Source organism: Aquarana catesbeiana, linkage group LG08, assembly GCF_042186555.1.
Source record: "Aquarana catesbeiana isolate 2022-GZ linkage group LG08, ASM4218655v1, whole genome shotgun sequence".
In the NCBI taxonomy this organism is placed as follows: domain Eukaryota; kingdom Metazoa; phylum Chordata; class Amphibia; order Anura; family Ranidae; genus Aquarana; species Aquarana catesbeiana.
In genome coordinates this window covers 170,442,489-170,459,672 of record NC_133331.1, presented here as the reverse complement: position 1 = coordinate 170,459,672, position 17,184 = coordinate 170,442,489, and the positions used below count along the sequence as shown (strand labels likewise).

General features: G+C 44.1%; 1 protein-coding gene across 1 annotated transcript in view; it reads left to right on the top strand.

Annotated features, from left to right (window-relative positions):
• CDH23 (cadherin related 23) overlaps window positions 1–17,184 on the top strand; it is a 1,935,615-nt gene that overhangs the window by 779,357 nt on the left and 1,139,074 nt on the right. Inside the window, exon 10 of the mRNA XM_073596703.1 lies at window positions 6,694–6,806. Coding sequence (XP_073452804.1) covers window positions 6,694–6,806 — 113 coding nt within the window. The remainder of the gene's footprint in view (window positions 1–6,693; window positions 6,807–17,184) is intronic.

Here is a 17,184-nt window from a genome sequence, read left to right as displayed (position 1 = left end):
CTTGTGCTTTTAAGTGGGTTCACACTGGTTTGCTATGTTTTGGCCCATTGCTGGTGTATCTGCAGTTTTCCTGCATTTTACCCACAGTCCTATTTCTACTAGGTTGCATGTTTTTTTTTTTCCTGCATGCTACATCTTTGGCGCACTGTCAGAAAATGCGGCAAAAACCTACAACCTAATATAAATTAATAGGACTGAAGCTAAAACTGCGGGTACACAAGAAGTGCGCCCAAACTACAGCACACCAGTGTGAGCCCAAAGACTTGTACACACCTCCCTCTGTAGAACTTGATCTGATCAATAGTAATGGCATTCATTTTACACACAGCCATACCATCCCAGCTCAGGAGGGCTGGGGGCTCCAGGGATTTGTTTGACTATGGAGGCCCATCCCTTCTACCCATCCAGGCAAAGTCCTGGAGGGAGTGGCAGGCTGCTGGTGGCAAGTGATACACTGTATCTGGTTATAGGCTGCTGGTGGCAAGTGGCACACTATCTGGTGGCAGGCTGCTGGTGGCAAGTGGCACATTGTATCTGGTAGCAGGCTGCTGGTGGCAAGTGACACACTGTATCTGGTGGCAGGCTGTTGGTGGCAAGCTGCTGGTAGCAAGTGTCAGGCTGCTGGTGGCAAGTGACACACTGTATCTGGTGGCAGGCTGCTGATGGCAAGAGGCACACTATTTGGTGACAGGCTGCTGGTGGCAAGTGGCACACTATCTTGTGGCAGGCTGATGGCGGCAAGTGGCACACTGTATCTGGTGGCAGGCTTCTGGTGGAAAGTGGCACCCTTTATCTGGTGGCAGGCTGCTGGTGGCAAGTGGCACACTGTATCTGGTGGCAGGCTGCTGGTGGCAAGGGGCACACTGTATCTGGTGGCAGGCTGTTGGTGGCAAGTGGCACACTGTATTTGGTGATAGGCTTCTGGTGGCAAGGGGCACACTGTATCTGGTGGCAGGCTGTTGGTGGCAAGTGGCACACTGTATCTGGTGGCAGGCTGCTGGTGGCAAGTGGCACACTGTATCTGGTGGCAGGCTGCTGGTGGCAAGAGGCACACTATCTGGTGGCAAGAGGCTGCTGGTCGCAAGTGGCACACTATCTGGTGGCAGGAGGCTGCTGGTGGCAAGTGGAACACTGTATCTGGTGGCAGGCTGCTGCTGGCAAGTGGCACACTGCATCTGGTGGTAGGCTGCTGGTGGCAAGTGGCCCACTGTATCTGATGGCAGGCTGCTGGTGGCAAGTGGCACACTGTATCTGGTGGCAGGCTGCTGGTGGCAAGTGGCACACTGTATCTGGTGGCAGGCTGCTGGTGGCAAGTGTCACGCTGCATCTGGCAGCAGGTGATGGTGGCAAGTGACATGCTGCATCTGGCGGCAGGCAACTGTGGAAAATGATACGCTGCATCTGGTGGCAGCCTATGGGTGGCAAGTGACAAGTGCATCTGGTGGCAACCGACGGTGGCAAGTAAAAAGCTGCATCTGGTGGCAAGTGAAAAGCTCAGATTCCCACTGATTCTGCATTATGGTTAGTTGAACTACTTCACTATATATTACAATGCAGTAATAGAAATAAAGGAATTTGATCATCCTGACACTATATCAAGCATGGTGTCAGGATGATTTTAAAGGAGAAATCCAGCCTGAGCTTTTTAGGCTGGTCTTCTCCTAAGGGTCACAGAAGTGCAATTTGTTTTGCATTCCTGTGATCCATTTTCAGCAGAGAGCGGTCTGGAGTCCGCTCTCCGCTAACGTCATTGCCATCAGTCGAGGCACCACGTCATCCCGACTTCCAAGTCTGGATCTGTCAGCTGCCTTGATTGATAGCAGTCTCAGCGTCTCTGTGTGAACCGAGCCATCAGTGATGTTCATTGGCTCGGTTCTCAGTCCAGAGATGCCGGGGGACAGATGCAGCATCAGTCTGATGCTCCATCCACAGAGGTAAGTATGAATCTACAATTAAAAAAGGCCATACTTCTCTTTTAAGTGCTAACACCAGCCATTTGCCCGACAAATCACCCCCGCCGCCAATTTCCCCATCAACTCCCGAGACTACATCCCCCACCCTCATCTTTTTTTGGGAATGGGGGGGTTGTCTGGTGTTGTCCATGAATGGCAGTTTGGAAATGTGGTCACCCAATGTTGCTGCTGGTGAAAGACCGCATAGCAGGTGGTATTGGTGGTGTTGCTGCTGCACGGCTGGTATTACTGGTGAGAGTATATTTAATTTGTTTTAGCAAAAAATTGTTTACATTTTCATTTTGTTTCCATAAAAAGGCCCATGCCCAAAAAGGCAAAATCCTCAGCACCAGGCCCATGATGCTCTTAATTTGACCCTGGTTAGGCATAATGGAATTCTTCTTTAAGTACAAATATTTAATTATTAAATTAAATATATAAAATGGTTGCTTCCTTTTGGCCGATGCCGCATTGCAGTTCTAGCTTGGGGCTTGGGGCATCAGTGAGTTGTCTGCTCAAGTCTCACAGTGTCCTCTGCATTGACTACAGGTGTCTTGCATTAAACATGTGTCAACTAATTGACCTGCTGTATGTATAAGCAGGAATTGCATTGCAAGTATATATCACACAAAGATAAAGCTCTAGAGAGAAATAAATCAATGGTGCAGCAATCTTTATAAGAAAGAAATACCACCCTATTGATCTAAGCTGTGTACGGATAAGCTACTTGATGAGATTAAGTGAGTAATCAGGCATCTTTTTCCTGCAAGGCTTGTGCGTTGTTTACTGTGCTTGTGTGGGTAGTTCATTGAAAAGTGATGTTAGTGATTTTAACTTGTACAGTGTAGGTACATGATGTTATGGAAGCCCTATGGAATTACATTGGCAAGAACATTGATTTCACATCTTTACTGCCAAATACATCTCTATCATCAGTGGCTGTGTTGATGGAGTGATACAGGAAATGAAATGTAATGCAGTGATTAGAATGATTGGTTGTAAACGGTCAACCTTTGTATTTTAAATGTGATTGTGTGTTGGGGGGGTTGTCAACTCTATGCCTTTTGCAGAAAAGTAGTCATATTATGGCTAGTCTTGAGTTTTATTTGAATTTACACTTTGACAGATTTCTTTGCAAAAATTTCAACTTTTGTATTTAAAACATATTAACGTATTAAAGCATAAACATAGGTACAGTAAATTAACTAGCCTTTTTCAAACTCACTTCATCCCTGGATAAGGCGGCTTACTGTGGGGGCACTTGGCAGGGGGGAGGAGCCGAAAACGCTGCCGGGGGACCCCAGAAGAGAATTGCAGCTGCTCTGTGCAAAACCATTGCTCAGAGAGGGTAAGTATAACATGTTTGTTATATTAACCACATAAGGACTGCCCACCACATATATACTGCGTCAGGGCGGCCCTATTGCACAAAACAAAGTACCCATGTGTCATTTTGTGCACAAGACACTGCGGTTCTGGCAGCTACTATGCCCGCCGGCCACCCATGATCACTCCTCAGAGAGGCAGAACGGGGATGTGCCTATGTAAACAAAGCAGATCCCCGTTCTGGCAGGGGAGTACAGAGAGATTTCCTGTTCCAAGTGATCAGGAACAGCATTCTGTGATCTCCCAGTCAGTCCACTCCCCCCACAGTTAGAAAGCACCTCCCTAGGACACACTTAACCCCTTGATGGGTCCTGGTCTTAACCCCTTCCCTGTCAGTGTCATTTATACAGTGATCAGTGCATATTTTTAGCTCTGATCACTGTAATAATGTCACTGGTCCCAAAAAAGTGTCAAAAGAGTCTGATCTGTCCACCGCAATGTCGCAGTCCCACTAAAAATCGCTGATCACTGTCATTACTAGTAAAAATAAATAATAATAATAAAAATGCCATAAATCTATTGCCTATTTTGTAGATGCTATAATTTTTGTGCAAACCAATCAATATACGCCTATTGCGATTTTTTTTTAACAAAAATATATAGAATAATACATATTGGTCTAAACTGATGAATACATTTTTATTTTTTATTTTTTATTGTGTGTGTATTGTAGCAAAAAGTAAAAAATATTGTTTTGTTTTTTTTTTCAAAATTGTCGGTCTCTTTTTGTTTATAGCGCAAAAAATAAAAACCACAGAGATGATCAAATACAACCAAAAGAAAGCTCTATTTGTGGGAAAAAATGACATCAATTTTATTTTGGTACAGTGTCGCACGCCCACGTTATTGTCAGTTAAAGTAATGCAGTGCCGTGTCGCAAAAAATGGCCTGGTCATTAAGGGGGTAAATCCTTCCAGGGCTGAAGTTAATATTATTATTATTATACAGGATTTATATAGCGCCAACATTTTACGCAGCACTTTACAATATAAAAAGGAGACAATACAGTTATAATACAATAAAAAATACAAGAGGATTAAGAGGGCCCTGCTCAGAAGAGCTTACAATCTAATAGGGTGGGGCAGGTGGTACAAAAGGTTGTAACTGTGGGGAATGAGCTGATGGAAGTGGTAGGAGATTAGTTGGAGACGTTATAGGCTTTCCTGAAGAGGTGAGTTTTCAGGGTTTGCCTGAAGGTAGCAAGAGTAGGGGATAGCCAGACAGGTGGAGGTAGGGAGTTCCAGAGGATTGGAGAGGCTCTGGAGAAATCCTGGAGACAAGCATGGGAGGAGGAGAAGAGAGCTTGAGAGTAGAAGGTCTTTAGAAGAGCGGAGGAGACGATTTGGGTGATATTTGGAGACAAGATTGGTGATGTAGCTTGGGGCAGAGTTGTGAATGGCTTTGTATGTTGGTTAGTATTTTGAATTTAAGTGGTTAAAAAATACAATCTGAACCTTTATAATCTTTTTAATGTATTTGCAATAACTGTATGCCATTTGCAGCACACTCAAAACCTAGCCAAAAAAATTCCCATCCTAGATTGTTAGTAGGACACAGGAATATTGAGTGCTCACCCCAGCATCACAAACCCTGAGCTCAAACACTGCTGCTACAGGGGGAAAGAGAATGCACTGCTCATGCACAGGTTTTGAACAAGGGAGAGTGCTCACTCATGTGCTGCTGGGGGGCGAACTCTCAATATATGACATGTCCTAGCAATAAAGTTATCTCTCTTTTCCCAGATATGTTGTTTAAAGGATTTAAAAATGCATATACATTGTTGGAAATATTCTGTTTAGAGCTGAGCCTAAATCATCCCCATCTTCCTATGCGTTAGCCTCGTCCATAACCAAGCACTTCCATATTTCCACTTCTAAGTTCTTAACCACTTGCCATCTGACCATTGTACATAAGCAGGTAAATGGGCAGTAGACCATTTTAAAATGACCTCTCCTTTTAGATGCTTGAGTGAGCCCTCTAGCGCCTACATGAGTACCACAGTGTGAGTCAATGAACAGCGGAGCTCACTGAATGAATGTACAGAGCCAATGAGAGTGGCTCTGTTTCAAGTAAACACTGTGACCAATCACAGCAATCACACTATGCTTACACTGGCTTTGGTCATCTGCAACTTTTACTTTCAGCTCTCACAGCAAACTCTGTATGAAATGAAAAGAAAGTCCCTGATTGCAGCCAGCACACAGCAAAAATAATAGAAGTTCATTCACTAGAAACACTGATATACACCCCTCTACTGTCATGACTCCTCTACAGCAGTGGTTCTCAACCCTGTCCTCAAATACCCCCAACAGGCCATGTTTGCAGGTTTTCCCTTATCTTGCACAGGTGCAGAGAGAATGGCTTGGTATTTTGGGCAGCTTTTTTAATCTAAGAGAAATTCCCAAAACATGGCCTGTTGGGGGTACTTGAGGACAGGCTTGAGAACCACTGCTCTACAGTATAGTCCAGACCCACACTGTCCCTGATCTGTATATTAATCCTTCGCCTTCCTCATATTGTATGTCTGATCATTAAGCCCTTCATCGCCATCTTCCCATTGTTTGTGACCTGTACATCAGCCCCTTCACCTCTGATCACCTCTGTGTACGACAATTAATGGATCAAGTGCACCATTACCAAGCTCCATGTTTTAAAGTCCTAAAAACTGGCATGTATCGTCATTTCCCACAAGTTGTAGCAAAACATCCGATCAGACCTTGGGATGTCTACTTTGCAAAAAAGGGATCATTTCAGGGGTGTTCGTTCTGTCCTGGCATTTTTATGTGCCATGTTTTATAACCGAAATTAAATTAAAAGGTTTTTTAGCAAGAAAAACAAAATATCAGTGATTATTAAATATCACTAAAAGAAAGATCAATCCATCTAAAAAAATATAAAAAAAATACTTTTGGGTACAGGTTTGCATGAATGAGTAATTGTAAGTTAATGTACAGTATCACAGTGCTGAAAACTGAAAAATAGCCTTGACAGGAAAGAGTTTAACATGCTGGACCTCAAGTGGTTGAAGCCCACAGTTCAGTAAGTAATCCCTTGAACTTCAACTGGGAAATTGTGTGATCCAAAGCACAAACAGAATAAACCAGAGAAGGAAGTGTTTGTTTTAACATTGACCAGTGGTGGCAGGAAGCATTTGCTCAACTCTATCCCTTAGCCACCTTCTACCCAAAATGCTTAAATGGAAGCCCCCTTTAAAGAAAAAGTATTTTCCATATTTTAGGCACTCATGTTAATATATACTGTATATCTGTAGTGATTAAAATTTAAAATGATTTTCTCTCCTTTTTTTGCAAGATGGATAACAATTTCATTTTATGTTTGATTCACTCCCCAACAGGTAACACCAACAGCATATTTGCCTTGGATTACTTCAGTGGTGCCTTAACACTCTTTGGGCAACTAGACCGAGAGAATCCCCTGTACATGTCTGGATTTATTCTTACAGTGAAGGTAATACAATTGAACAGTAATTGCGCTGTGCAGAGAATTCCAAACAACTACTAAAGATGGACTGTGGTGCAGGAGAGCAAAACCTTCGTACTTCATTATGGAATCTTCCAGTGTTTGCTTTTCATTGATTTTAGGAATCTTTCAATGGAATGCCATTCTGACATGTCTTTTGTCTACAGTGTATATAATTCTGTCTACCTAGCACCCATTTTTGACGTGAAAGCACACTTTTGATACATCTCTACCACTAGGCAGAAGTCTAGCCTTAACTCACTGGGTCCAATGCCAGAAAACAAACTCAGGGATTGGAGATGGATGTCTGAAACAGCTTTATAGAGTTTGAATAGGGCATATACATGACAAGCTTCAAGTCAGATTTGTAGAGTTCTCTGAGACTGTTGCTGCAATTTTATTACTGTCTTTTAATCATTTCTTTAAAAAATTTGGAACAACAAAAACTGAAAGTAGTATTAAGCCCTCATTTGGTAATTGTTTTCCTCTAATTTCATCTTACTAGGTGCATTTGCAATGTAATTTATTTTACTTTGACCCCTAACACATGCATTGGCTGTTGTTAAGATCTTCACAATGAATAAATGTTAGTGCCGCTACCCTAAATTTCCAGCCGGGGAGCATGCACTGCACGTGTTGGTTTACCAGCATCTGTTTGTAATGCATGTGTATCCAGCATTCTCATTGAGAACAACAGAATGAAGCCTTTTGGGTGGCTTACAAAAGGGCTTCCTCACTGCTGCCCATGCTGTGGGTGTCCCTGCTGTTAGGCGCCCGTCTTCTCCCTGTGGCCTAGGCTCTTGGAGATGGCTCAGTGGAGGTCCTCGCCGGCGGTTAATCAATAACACATACACACACTAGGTATGCTGAAATGATTACAAGTCTTTATTTTTAGATTCGCTTTTTTATGCTGTCTTTACAAGACTCTGCCCACAATTTGGGGGCCAATCAAAACGATAATACATATTAGCATATTCGGTAATTTCCAAACATATCCCAATCTTGTGATTTTCTAAACATTAATAATGCCTACATCTTGTGATATCAAAAATGGTGACCCCTGTAGTTCAAGTTAATAGGTCAAAACATTCCTCATCCTCTGTCACTTGTCTGCTGGACAACCGCAGCTTCTTTAAAAAATACAGAGACAAAACCACAAGCAGATGTTTCCTCAAATAAACACAGAAAAAGAGGAAAAGACATATATGAGATATTTCAGTAAATCATAAGACAGTCTGATCTTAATCAAAAATATACTAAGATATGTTTCTGATTATTAAAGCAAAATAAGCAATGTGAAATCATGAACAGAGTGAAATCAACAATTAATCAATTAATCAATAATGTAATGTAATATGGAATCTCCTTACAATCCTCCCTTTGACCATTCGATATCATCGAAATGGTCATTCTACCAAGTAGGTAATCAGACATGTCCAGAAGCATAATGTTTTTCCTGACACAAAGGTAGAAATCATTTTGTCAGGTACTGTGTGCAAAGTTCTGTTACACGTTTCTTCTTGTTGGTGGGGGATTGGTCTCGTCGTCCAGAGAGATTTGTTTTATGCCTTCTTGAATGTCCTTCAAATCTGGTCGCTGTTCCTGGTCAGAGGAGTCTTGGGGTGCTGGAGGAGGGTCAGGGGTCTGGGGTTGCTGTGGACACTTCTTTAACCGGCTGGCGTGGATCCAGGTGTTTCCCAGATCGGTCAGTACAGCAGTTCTGGAAACCTTCTCTATTTTCCAAGGTCCAGAGAAAATGGGTCCAACCTTCTTTTTGTGTGCCAGTTGTTTCACCAGTACTTTGTCTCCTGGGATGAAGGGATGAGTAGGTTCTGTTGAAAGAGGAGAAAAGGTGACAGAGACTTGTTCGTTCATATCCTGTAGCATACTTACCAGATTTTTCACGTACATTTCCTGTTGAGAATAGATGTTAATGTCAGTGTTTTGATCTAAGAGGGGCAGCTCTATGTTTGCAGGAACTCCCATCAAAATCTCAAAGGGCGAGAGTTTTGTTCTAGCATGTGGTGTTGTTCTGATCTGAAATAGGACAGAAGGAAGGTAATCCAACCATCCTTTCATGGTGCCCCCCGTGGCTTTTTTTAACTTGTCTTTAATGTTCCTGTTCATTCTTTCCACTACCCCTGCACTTTGTGGGTGGTAAGGGATGTGCAGTTTCCACTGTAAGCCTAGTAGCTTAGCTAAAGTCTGTGTAACAGAGGAGCTGAAGGCAGGCCCTCTGTCTGACCATATGGCCGTTGGTATTCCGAACCTACAAACCCAATGGTTCAGTATGCATTTGGCAGCAATTTTGGCAGTCTCACCTGTACATGGAATTCCTTCAACCCAGCCTGACCATTTGCATACGATTACGCAAAGGCATTTCAAATTACCTCTTTGTTTGGGCATGTGTGTGAAGTCTATTTGCAAATCTGTTAGGGGACCCAGGGGTGAGGGCAGGTGGCCATGTAATCCATGATTTTTCCCTTGGACATTGTTTTGTGCACAGGTTAGACAACTGCTGGTGAGGAGTTTTGCCTGTTTACTTAAGTTGTTCGTGCAGAAAGACTTTGTGTATATGTTTGTTAGGGCGGTGGTACCTATATGTCCTGGACCATGGAGATAGGAAAGTATGAGAACACTGCTTGATTCTGGTATGCCCAATATCTTCCCCTCTTTTGACCAAAGACCTTCTTGGTCCTTGGTCAAGCCATCCTTGACCCAAAAAGAAACATCCTCTTCTGTAGCTAATCCCTGTATTTGTGCCACAACGGTTTTGAAGTTGGGTGATGTAAAATGTTCTTTGAAGAACATTGTTGTGGGAGCTGGCTGACCAATGTATAGGGCAGCGGCTTTTTTCGCTTCTCTGTCTGCCAGAGCGTTTCCTTTGGAAACTCTGCTGTTATCCGATGAATGTGCTTTTACTTTGATGACCGCTATCCTCTTTGGGAGAAGAATCGCTTGCAGGAGTGCTTTAATTTGTGTAGAGTTAGCGATTGGCTTGTTGTCAGCGGTTTTAAATCCTCTATTCGCCCAGATTACGCCATAGTCGTGCGTGACACCAAAAGCGTACCTACTATCTGTGTAGATGTTTACCTCCTCATCAGAAAAAAGTATGCAAGCTCTTGTGAGCGCCTCCAATTCTGCTACCTGTGCCGAGGAGGGTGGTAAGGCTTTTGCTTCCAACACCACATCAGGGAGTTGGACAATGGCGTACCCTGTCAGGAATGTTGCATCAGAGGGGCGAGTACAACTGCCGTCTATGAAGACGTCCTGTACTCCTGGTAGGGGAATGTCAGTGAGATCTGGGCGAGGGCTGGTTATTGCTGCAACCTGTTCAACACAATTGTGCTTCTGATCAGGGTCTCGCGGTAACCTGAGCAAAGAGTGCAAAAGACGGACAGTGGGATTACTTGGTGGTGCGTGTTTGAGAGTGAGGTTATCAGTATTCAGAAGTGTGATCTCATACCCACTAAGCCTCTGTGCTGTCATATGCTGCGTGTTCATGTTTTGCAGGAGGTGAGTTACTGAATGAGTAGTGTAGAGAGTCAATTCATGGCCTAATACTGATTTGTTAGCCTCTTGAACTGCCATAGCACAAGCAGCAAGGTTTTGTAGACAGGATGGCATCCCTTGTACTTGGGTAGGCAACTTTTTTGAGAGATAGGAGACTGGTCGGTACCCGGTTCCATGTTGCTGTGTCAAAACCGCAGCAAAAGAATTTCCCGATACCACACAGTATAATTGAAAGGGTTTGCCATATTCTATCAATCCCAGGGCGGGGGCCTGAGTCAGACTTTTTAACAAGGCCTGAAAAGCACAGAGCCTTTCTGTTGTCCAGTCTACTGTCTTTGGGGCGGTGGACAAGGTAGCCTCCCTCAGAATGCCATCATAATATGAACAATCTGGGATCCATTGGCGGCAATATACGATTGCGCCCAAGAATGAGAGCAAAGTTGCTTTGTCTCTTGGAGGACTGAGAGCCTGCAGGGCTGCGGCACGTTTGGGGGATACCAGCCTGGTTCCCTCCTTCAGAATGCATCCCAGGTATTCTACCTGACTTTGACACCATTGTATCTTCTTCCGCGATGCTAGGTGGCCAGACCTGGCCAGGTGATGTAACAGAGATGTGGAATCGACCGCACAATCTTCAGCAGATCGACTGCACAGGAGCAAGTCGTCCACATACTGTATTAGTACCGACCCGCGCTCAGCAGTCCATGACTTAATTGTCTCATTAAGGACCATGGAGAAGGCTGCTGGACTGTCCACATACCCCTGAGGTAATCTTGACCAGGTCAACTGCTTTCCCCTCCCCCATGAGAATGAAAACATGGGCAATACCCCTTCATCGATCGGGATGCTAAAAAATGCATTCGCCAGGTCTACTACTGTGTAGCAAAGGGAATCAGCAGGTATTTTCAAAAAGATGAAAGAAATATCTGCTACCAAAGGTGGCAGAGGTATAACCTGCTTGTTCACGGCCCTTAGGTCCTGTACAAGCCTCCACTCCCCATTTGCCTTTTTCACAGGGTAGATTGGTGTATTCCAGGGGCTTATAATGTGTTTCAGAATCCCTTTTGCTATGTAATCATTGATTAATGGTGTGATGCCTTCAATTTTTTCAAGTGGCAGGGGGTACTGCTTGTGATATTGTACTTCAGCGTCTGGACGCATTTGTGGTGTGTAGGGTGTACAGTTAATAAAACCCACACTCCCTTTGTTGTCTGCCCATATGGCATGTGTTTCTAGAGTGGGTGGTAATGATGCAAAGAGTCCCCTGAAAGTGTGTCTCTTTGGAGCATGTAAATCACAGAACGGTGAGCTGGCAGTGAGGGAGCCCCCTCTGTCAAATTTAATGGTGATATTCAGTTTTGAGAGTAGGTCCCTCCCCATTAAAGATACTGGACAATCCACAAGGACAGCAAAACTCTGGGTACACAGTTCCTGCCCTTCTGGAGTGGCCACGGGCAATGGTGGAGTGATGGGGTGGGTAATTGATGTCCCATTTATACCAATAGAGTTTCCCTCAGTGCAGTGCGGTGTGTCATATATGGCATCATTCAAACTACTGAATGTAGCCCCTGAATCCAACAATAGACATATCAGGTGATTGTCTACCCGCAATAGTACCTGCGGAAGACTTTTCCACGATGGATTGTAACACACAAGGCTGAGGGACGGGACGTACTCTTGGCATCCCTATTGTGGTGTCCGCCGAGCGGATGGCCACTGCATCGGAATGCGTGGGGGTGGTCTGTTAGGCTGAGGCTGGTATTGGGGTTGTGGTTGGGGTAGTTGGGGTTGTGGTGGGTGAGGATACCTGATATCCTGAAGGCGACGGGGGGTGGTGTTAAGATTCCTACCTCTCCCTCTCTGGGCGTTTGTTCTAATTCTGTAGGGACATTGGGACTTCCAGTGTCCCAGTTCCCCACAGTTAAAGCACCCCTGGTCTGGTGGGTAGCCCTGATTTGGGGGATAAGATTGCATTGGTGGATAAGGTTGCATTGTCATTATGTGGGTGGGCGGAGTCCCACCAGTTGGCAGAGTCTGGGTTGGTGTCAGGGAGGGAAAAATGCCACCCTTCTGCTCAAATACCCCTGATGTTTCTCGTGACCTAGCATCCTTCATAAATTCATCTGGGGGTTGTTCTGCCCACTTTGGATTAGTGAATTTAAGCAACTGTGTCACCTTCGTATCGCCACCAGCCATAATGGTGGTGGTGAACAACTGGGGGTTGGCGTTATCTACTGCTTTCCACAGACCATATACCCGGGTACAAAATTCATAGAACTTTTCCTTCGGTCCCTGTTTTGCTAGGACAAGTTCCTGAAGTGCAGATGAACCCTTGTATATGGTAGACCAATGATTCCCCATACCTTTCCAAAAAGATACCCAATCTTTATCTTCTTCTATGTGGGCTGTCCATAAGGCATCTACGGGATGCCCTTCTGGGCTGTCAGGGTCAACTATACTAAGGATCCCTGCTATATCTTCTTTATCCAGGCTAGTCCCTGCACTGTATTTTGCAAGGAAAGCTCCAGCCTCCCTAGGGCTTTTCTTTGGGCTGGGGCATAACTCCTTTATTTTTGACAGTGTGCCTAGGGGTAGGGGAATATGGACTACCGTCTCCCCTATATGCATGAGTGGTGCTTTAAAGGTGGCACCTAGACTTTCCTGTTCCATGTCTATTTCTCTTTCCTTAGTAGAGGATTCACCCTGCTCCCTTTCCTCCTGTGGGGGTTTCTGGCTTATGGCCGGTTTTGTTTGGCTTCTGAGTGTGGTGGATGGCTGTGAAATTATCTTTTCCTTGGCCTCCTTAATCCTTCTTGCTTCTTTCTCTAGTTTCCTCTCATATGCCTCTAAATCTTCCCTTTTCCTTTGTATCCTTTCTTCCTCTTCCTGCTGTCTTTTATTAAATTCTTTCTGTTTCTCCTCCCATTCCTTTTCCTTGGGGCTTAACTTCCTGACTCCTTCCTCTTCTCCCTTTTCCAGGGACATTCCATCCCTTTCTTCCTTAGTTATCGCAGAATACTCTCTCATCTCACCTTCCCTCTTATCTAGCTCTCTTTTGTAATGTTCTAGCTCTTCCTCCCTCCTAGACATTTTCTCCTCTAATTCCTCCTTTCTCTTCTTAAACTCTTTTAACTTCTCTTCTAATTCCCTTTCCTTCGGATCCAACCTCCTAATCCTCTCTTCTTCCCTCCTACGTATACCTTCTACCCGGACTTCCTCTTCCTTGTTTCTACTTTCGTTTTCCCATCGTGTAACCTGTGCCTGATCAGCTGCACTATATACCATGGTAGCTAATACTGCTGGATCCAGAGATGGATACAGCTGAAGACATGGACCCAATGTTCCATCCTCCTGTTTAACCATCACATAAGGGGGGGGTGCTTCGGGTGATAGGGCGGGTGAGTTTACAGGTTTTGGTGTGGGGGCTTTAGTTACATACTCTGTTTTATATTTGGCTTAGTGGTAAGCAGGATCCATGTCCTGTCAACACTAAGGAACAGTAAACCAAAGGTGCAATGTGGGCAGGCGGGCGCTATCTCACTACAGTCAGGCTCCTGTCTTAGGTTGTTCATTTAGTACATATATGTGTAATACAATATCAACAAAAAAAATCCTCTAAATTAATACAGTACTTTACATTCAGTTGTCATACACATATATTATCATACACTTATCTCTAATTCTCTAATTCTCTATACACTCTAAATACTTACGGTGGTACCTAAAAGAAAAAACAAGCAAGAAAACAAGCAAAATCTTATATATACAGTGGCAAGATAAAGTTACATTATATGAACATGTTATAATAAGTATAATAAGTGCACTTTTCAATATTTTCCCCAAAAATTGGGCGTCCACTTAGCCACTCCTTATACTACGGGCGTATTCTATACTTCCCGAGTTTTAAACACACATATATTTACTCAACACAGCAGTCAGACCAACCTAGTCAGACTATAAAAAACCAAAAAACCTGCGAGCCCTTTTAACCCTCCAAGGGGCTACAGCCCTAGCCCGTTGCGAAGGCACAGTTATGTAAGTGGGTGGATATACAAGGTTATTTGAACAAGGCAAGCATCAACACCAGTTACCAAAAATAGGTAAAAAGGAGCAGAATGTCTTACCTGTTCAAAACACCCCACTTCTGGTACCAAAAACTGTTAGGCGCCCGTCTTCTCCCTGTGGCCTAGGCTCTTGGAGATGGCTCAGTGGAGGTCCTCGCCGGCGGTTAATCAATAACACATACACACACTAGGTATGCTGAAATGATTACAAGTCTTTATTTTTAGATTCGCTTTTTTATGCTGTCTTTACAAGACTCTGCCCACAATTTGGGGGCCAATCAAAACGATAATACATATTAGCATATTCGGTAATTTCCAAACATATCCCAATCTTGTGATTTTCTAAACATTAATAATGCCTACATCTTGTGATATCAAAAATGGTGACCCCTGTAGTTCAAGTTAATAGGTCAAAACATTCCTCATCCTCTGTCACTTGTCTGCTGGACAACCGCAGCTTCTTTAAAAAATACAGAGACAAAACCACAAGCAGATGTTTCCTCAAATAAACACAGAAAAAGAGGAAAAGACATATATGAGATATTTCAGTAAATCATAAGACAGTCTGATCTTAATCAAAAATATACTAAGATATGTTTCTGATTATTAAAGCAAAATAAGCAATGTGAAATCATGAACAGAGTGAAATCAACAATTAATCAATTAATCAATAATGTAATGTAATATGGAATCTCCTTACACCTGCATCAAGATTTTTTTCCCCAAAGAGGAGTGTGCACATTAGGAAGGCTATGCTGAGCCTTCAGGAAAAACCTGCAAGCCAACATATCAGATGTGATTTAAAGAGGTTTAAGGGTGAGCAAAAGGCTGGAGACAGAAATGGTAACACAAGCAACCAATATTGTGAGGTACACTCAGTGGCGTAGCTAGCATATCTAGCACTCGAGGCTGGACATTTTTTTGCTCCCCCCCATCCAAGAAAACTGGTATGTGGCAATGTAGCGGCACCACGCCAAAACTGTGGGTATGGTTAGATTGCATCAACAGTGGGAGGGGCTTAAAGGGCTATATGATTTAATGACTGTGCCACAAGCGAGTATGTAGCAGACAGTACAAACCTCAGTAAACTAATTTTAATAAAATAAAACTGTCCTATTGCATATCCTTTACTACACTCAGCTACCCTTAAAGAGATATTGAAGTCTTGTTTTTTTTTTTCTAAACAATAAACATACCTGCTCTGTGTACTGGTTTTGCACAGAGCAGGCCCTACCCTCTGCCCCTACCCTCTTTCTAGGTGCCCCCACAGCAAGCAGCTTGCTATGGGGCACCAAAGCATGCACGCTCCGAGCCACGGCTCTGTGTATCCATTCACACACAGAGCCATGGCTCGATTCTGCTCCTTCCGTCTTCTGATTGGCTCACTGGCTGTCATTGACAGCAGCGTGAGCAAGTAGCTCCCGCTGCTGCCAAAAGCCAATCAGGAGTGTGAGTCTCCAGACGGCCAAGGCTCTCGTGGACATCGCTGGTTCGAGAAGGGGGTTAGGTAAGTATTAGGTGGGGCTGGGGGAGCTGCTGCACACAGAAGGTTTTTTACCTTCATGCATTTTATGCATGAAGATTAAAAATCTTGTGCCGTTACAACCACTTTAACAAAGAATGTGCTCTACTTAGAATGCAGTAGTCAGGTGTAAGAAATATAAAACACAGTGAGGGGAATTTATCAAAACTGGTACAGTCAGAATTTGAAACAGCTGTGCATGGCAACCAATTAGCTTCTATCTTCAGCTTGTTCAGCTTTAAAAATGAAAGCTATGAGCTGACTGGTTGCCATGCATAGCTGTTCCAAATTCTTTCTACTCTAGTCTTGATAAATTCCCCTAAGTGCTCTTTCAGACAGGCGCTGAGATTGTTTGCTGTATGGTGAGACGCTTTTCGCTGCATCTGCATCCACCAGAGAGCTTCACCTATAGAAGTGGGTGCACAGATCTGAACGCAGACACTGTGCATTTGGATGCATGCATCCCTTCCTGCTCTGCATGTCAAATTTTGACATTTAACGATGTCCAAGCAGCTGCTGCGTCCAAATTGACTTTGACTGGACTACCTGCACAGGGATGCACAGAACACCAAGTATCCCCCATGCAGTACACAGCCATCACACAGGGCATGGATGCATATGCTCCATGCGAATGAGGCCTAATTGTCATGTGGGCCAGATAGCAGGAAAGAGGAGATGTCGGGTAATTAAAAGAGAAGTATGAATCATACTTACCTAGGTGGATGCTGCATCTGCCCCCCACCAGCTTTAAGGCTGAGAAACAAGTAATCAAACACCGCTGATCACTCAGTTCTCAATGCTACCTGAGCAGAGAGCTGGTGGCTGTCAGTCTCTGGCTCTGCTCCCTCCCCCATGCTCACCGAAATACTGGGCTGTGGAGGGGGCGGGAGGTGCCGGCTCAGGCTCTCAGCAGCTCGCTGAGAGGCTGAGCTGGGTGCTGGTCCAGGCATGTGAGCAGATCCCAACCATAAGGGTGTGATCTTTCCCCAGCCTGGACCGACTCTGTAACATCAGCCGAGAAAGGACTTAAGCACGCTGTCAGCTGAAAATGCGTCACAGGAGAGCAAAACAATCTGCACTGTGATCAACAGGAGAAGTACAACCAAACAGGCTTTAGCTGTATTTCTCCTTTAATAAATCTATCACACGACCTGTCTCTCTGCTCCTGTTTGGAATTACTTGCAACAATTGATAAATGTCCCCATTTATGTTATGAACTCTCACCCTCCAGGGCCCAGGCAGGCTCTTCCTCAGTCCAGGCTTTAAA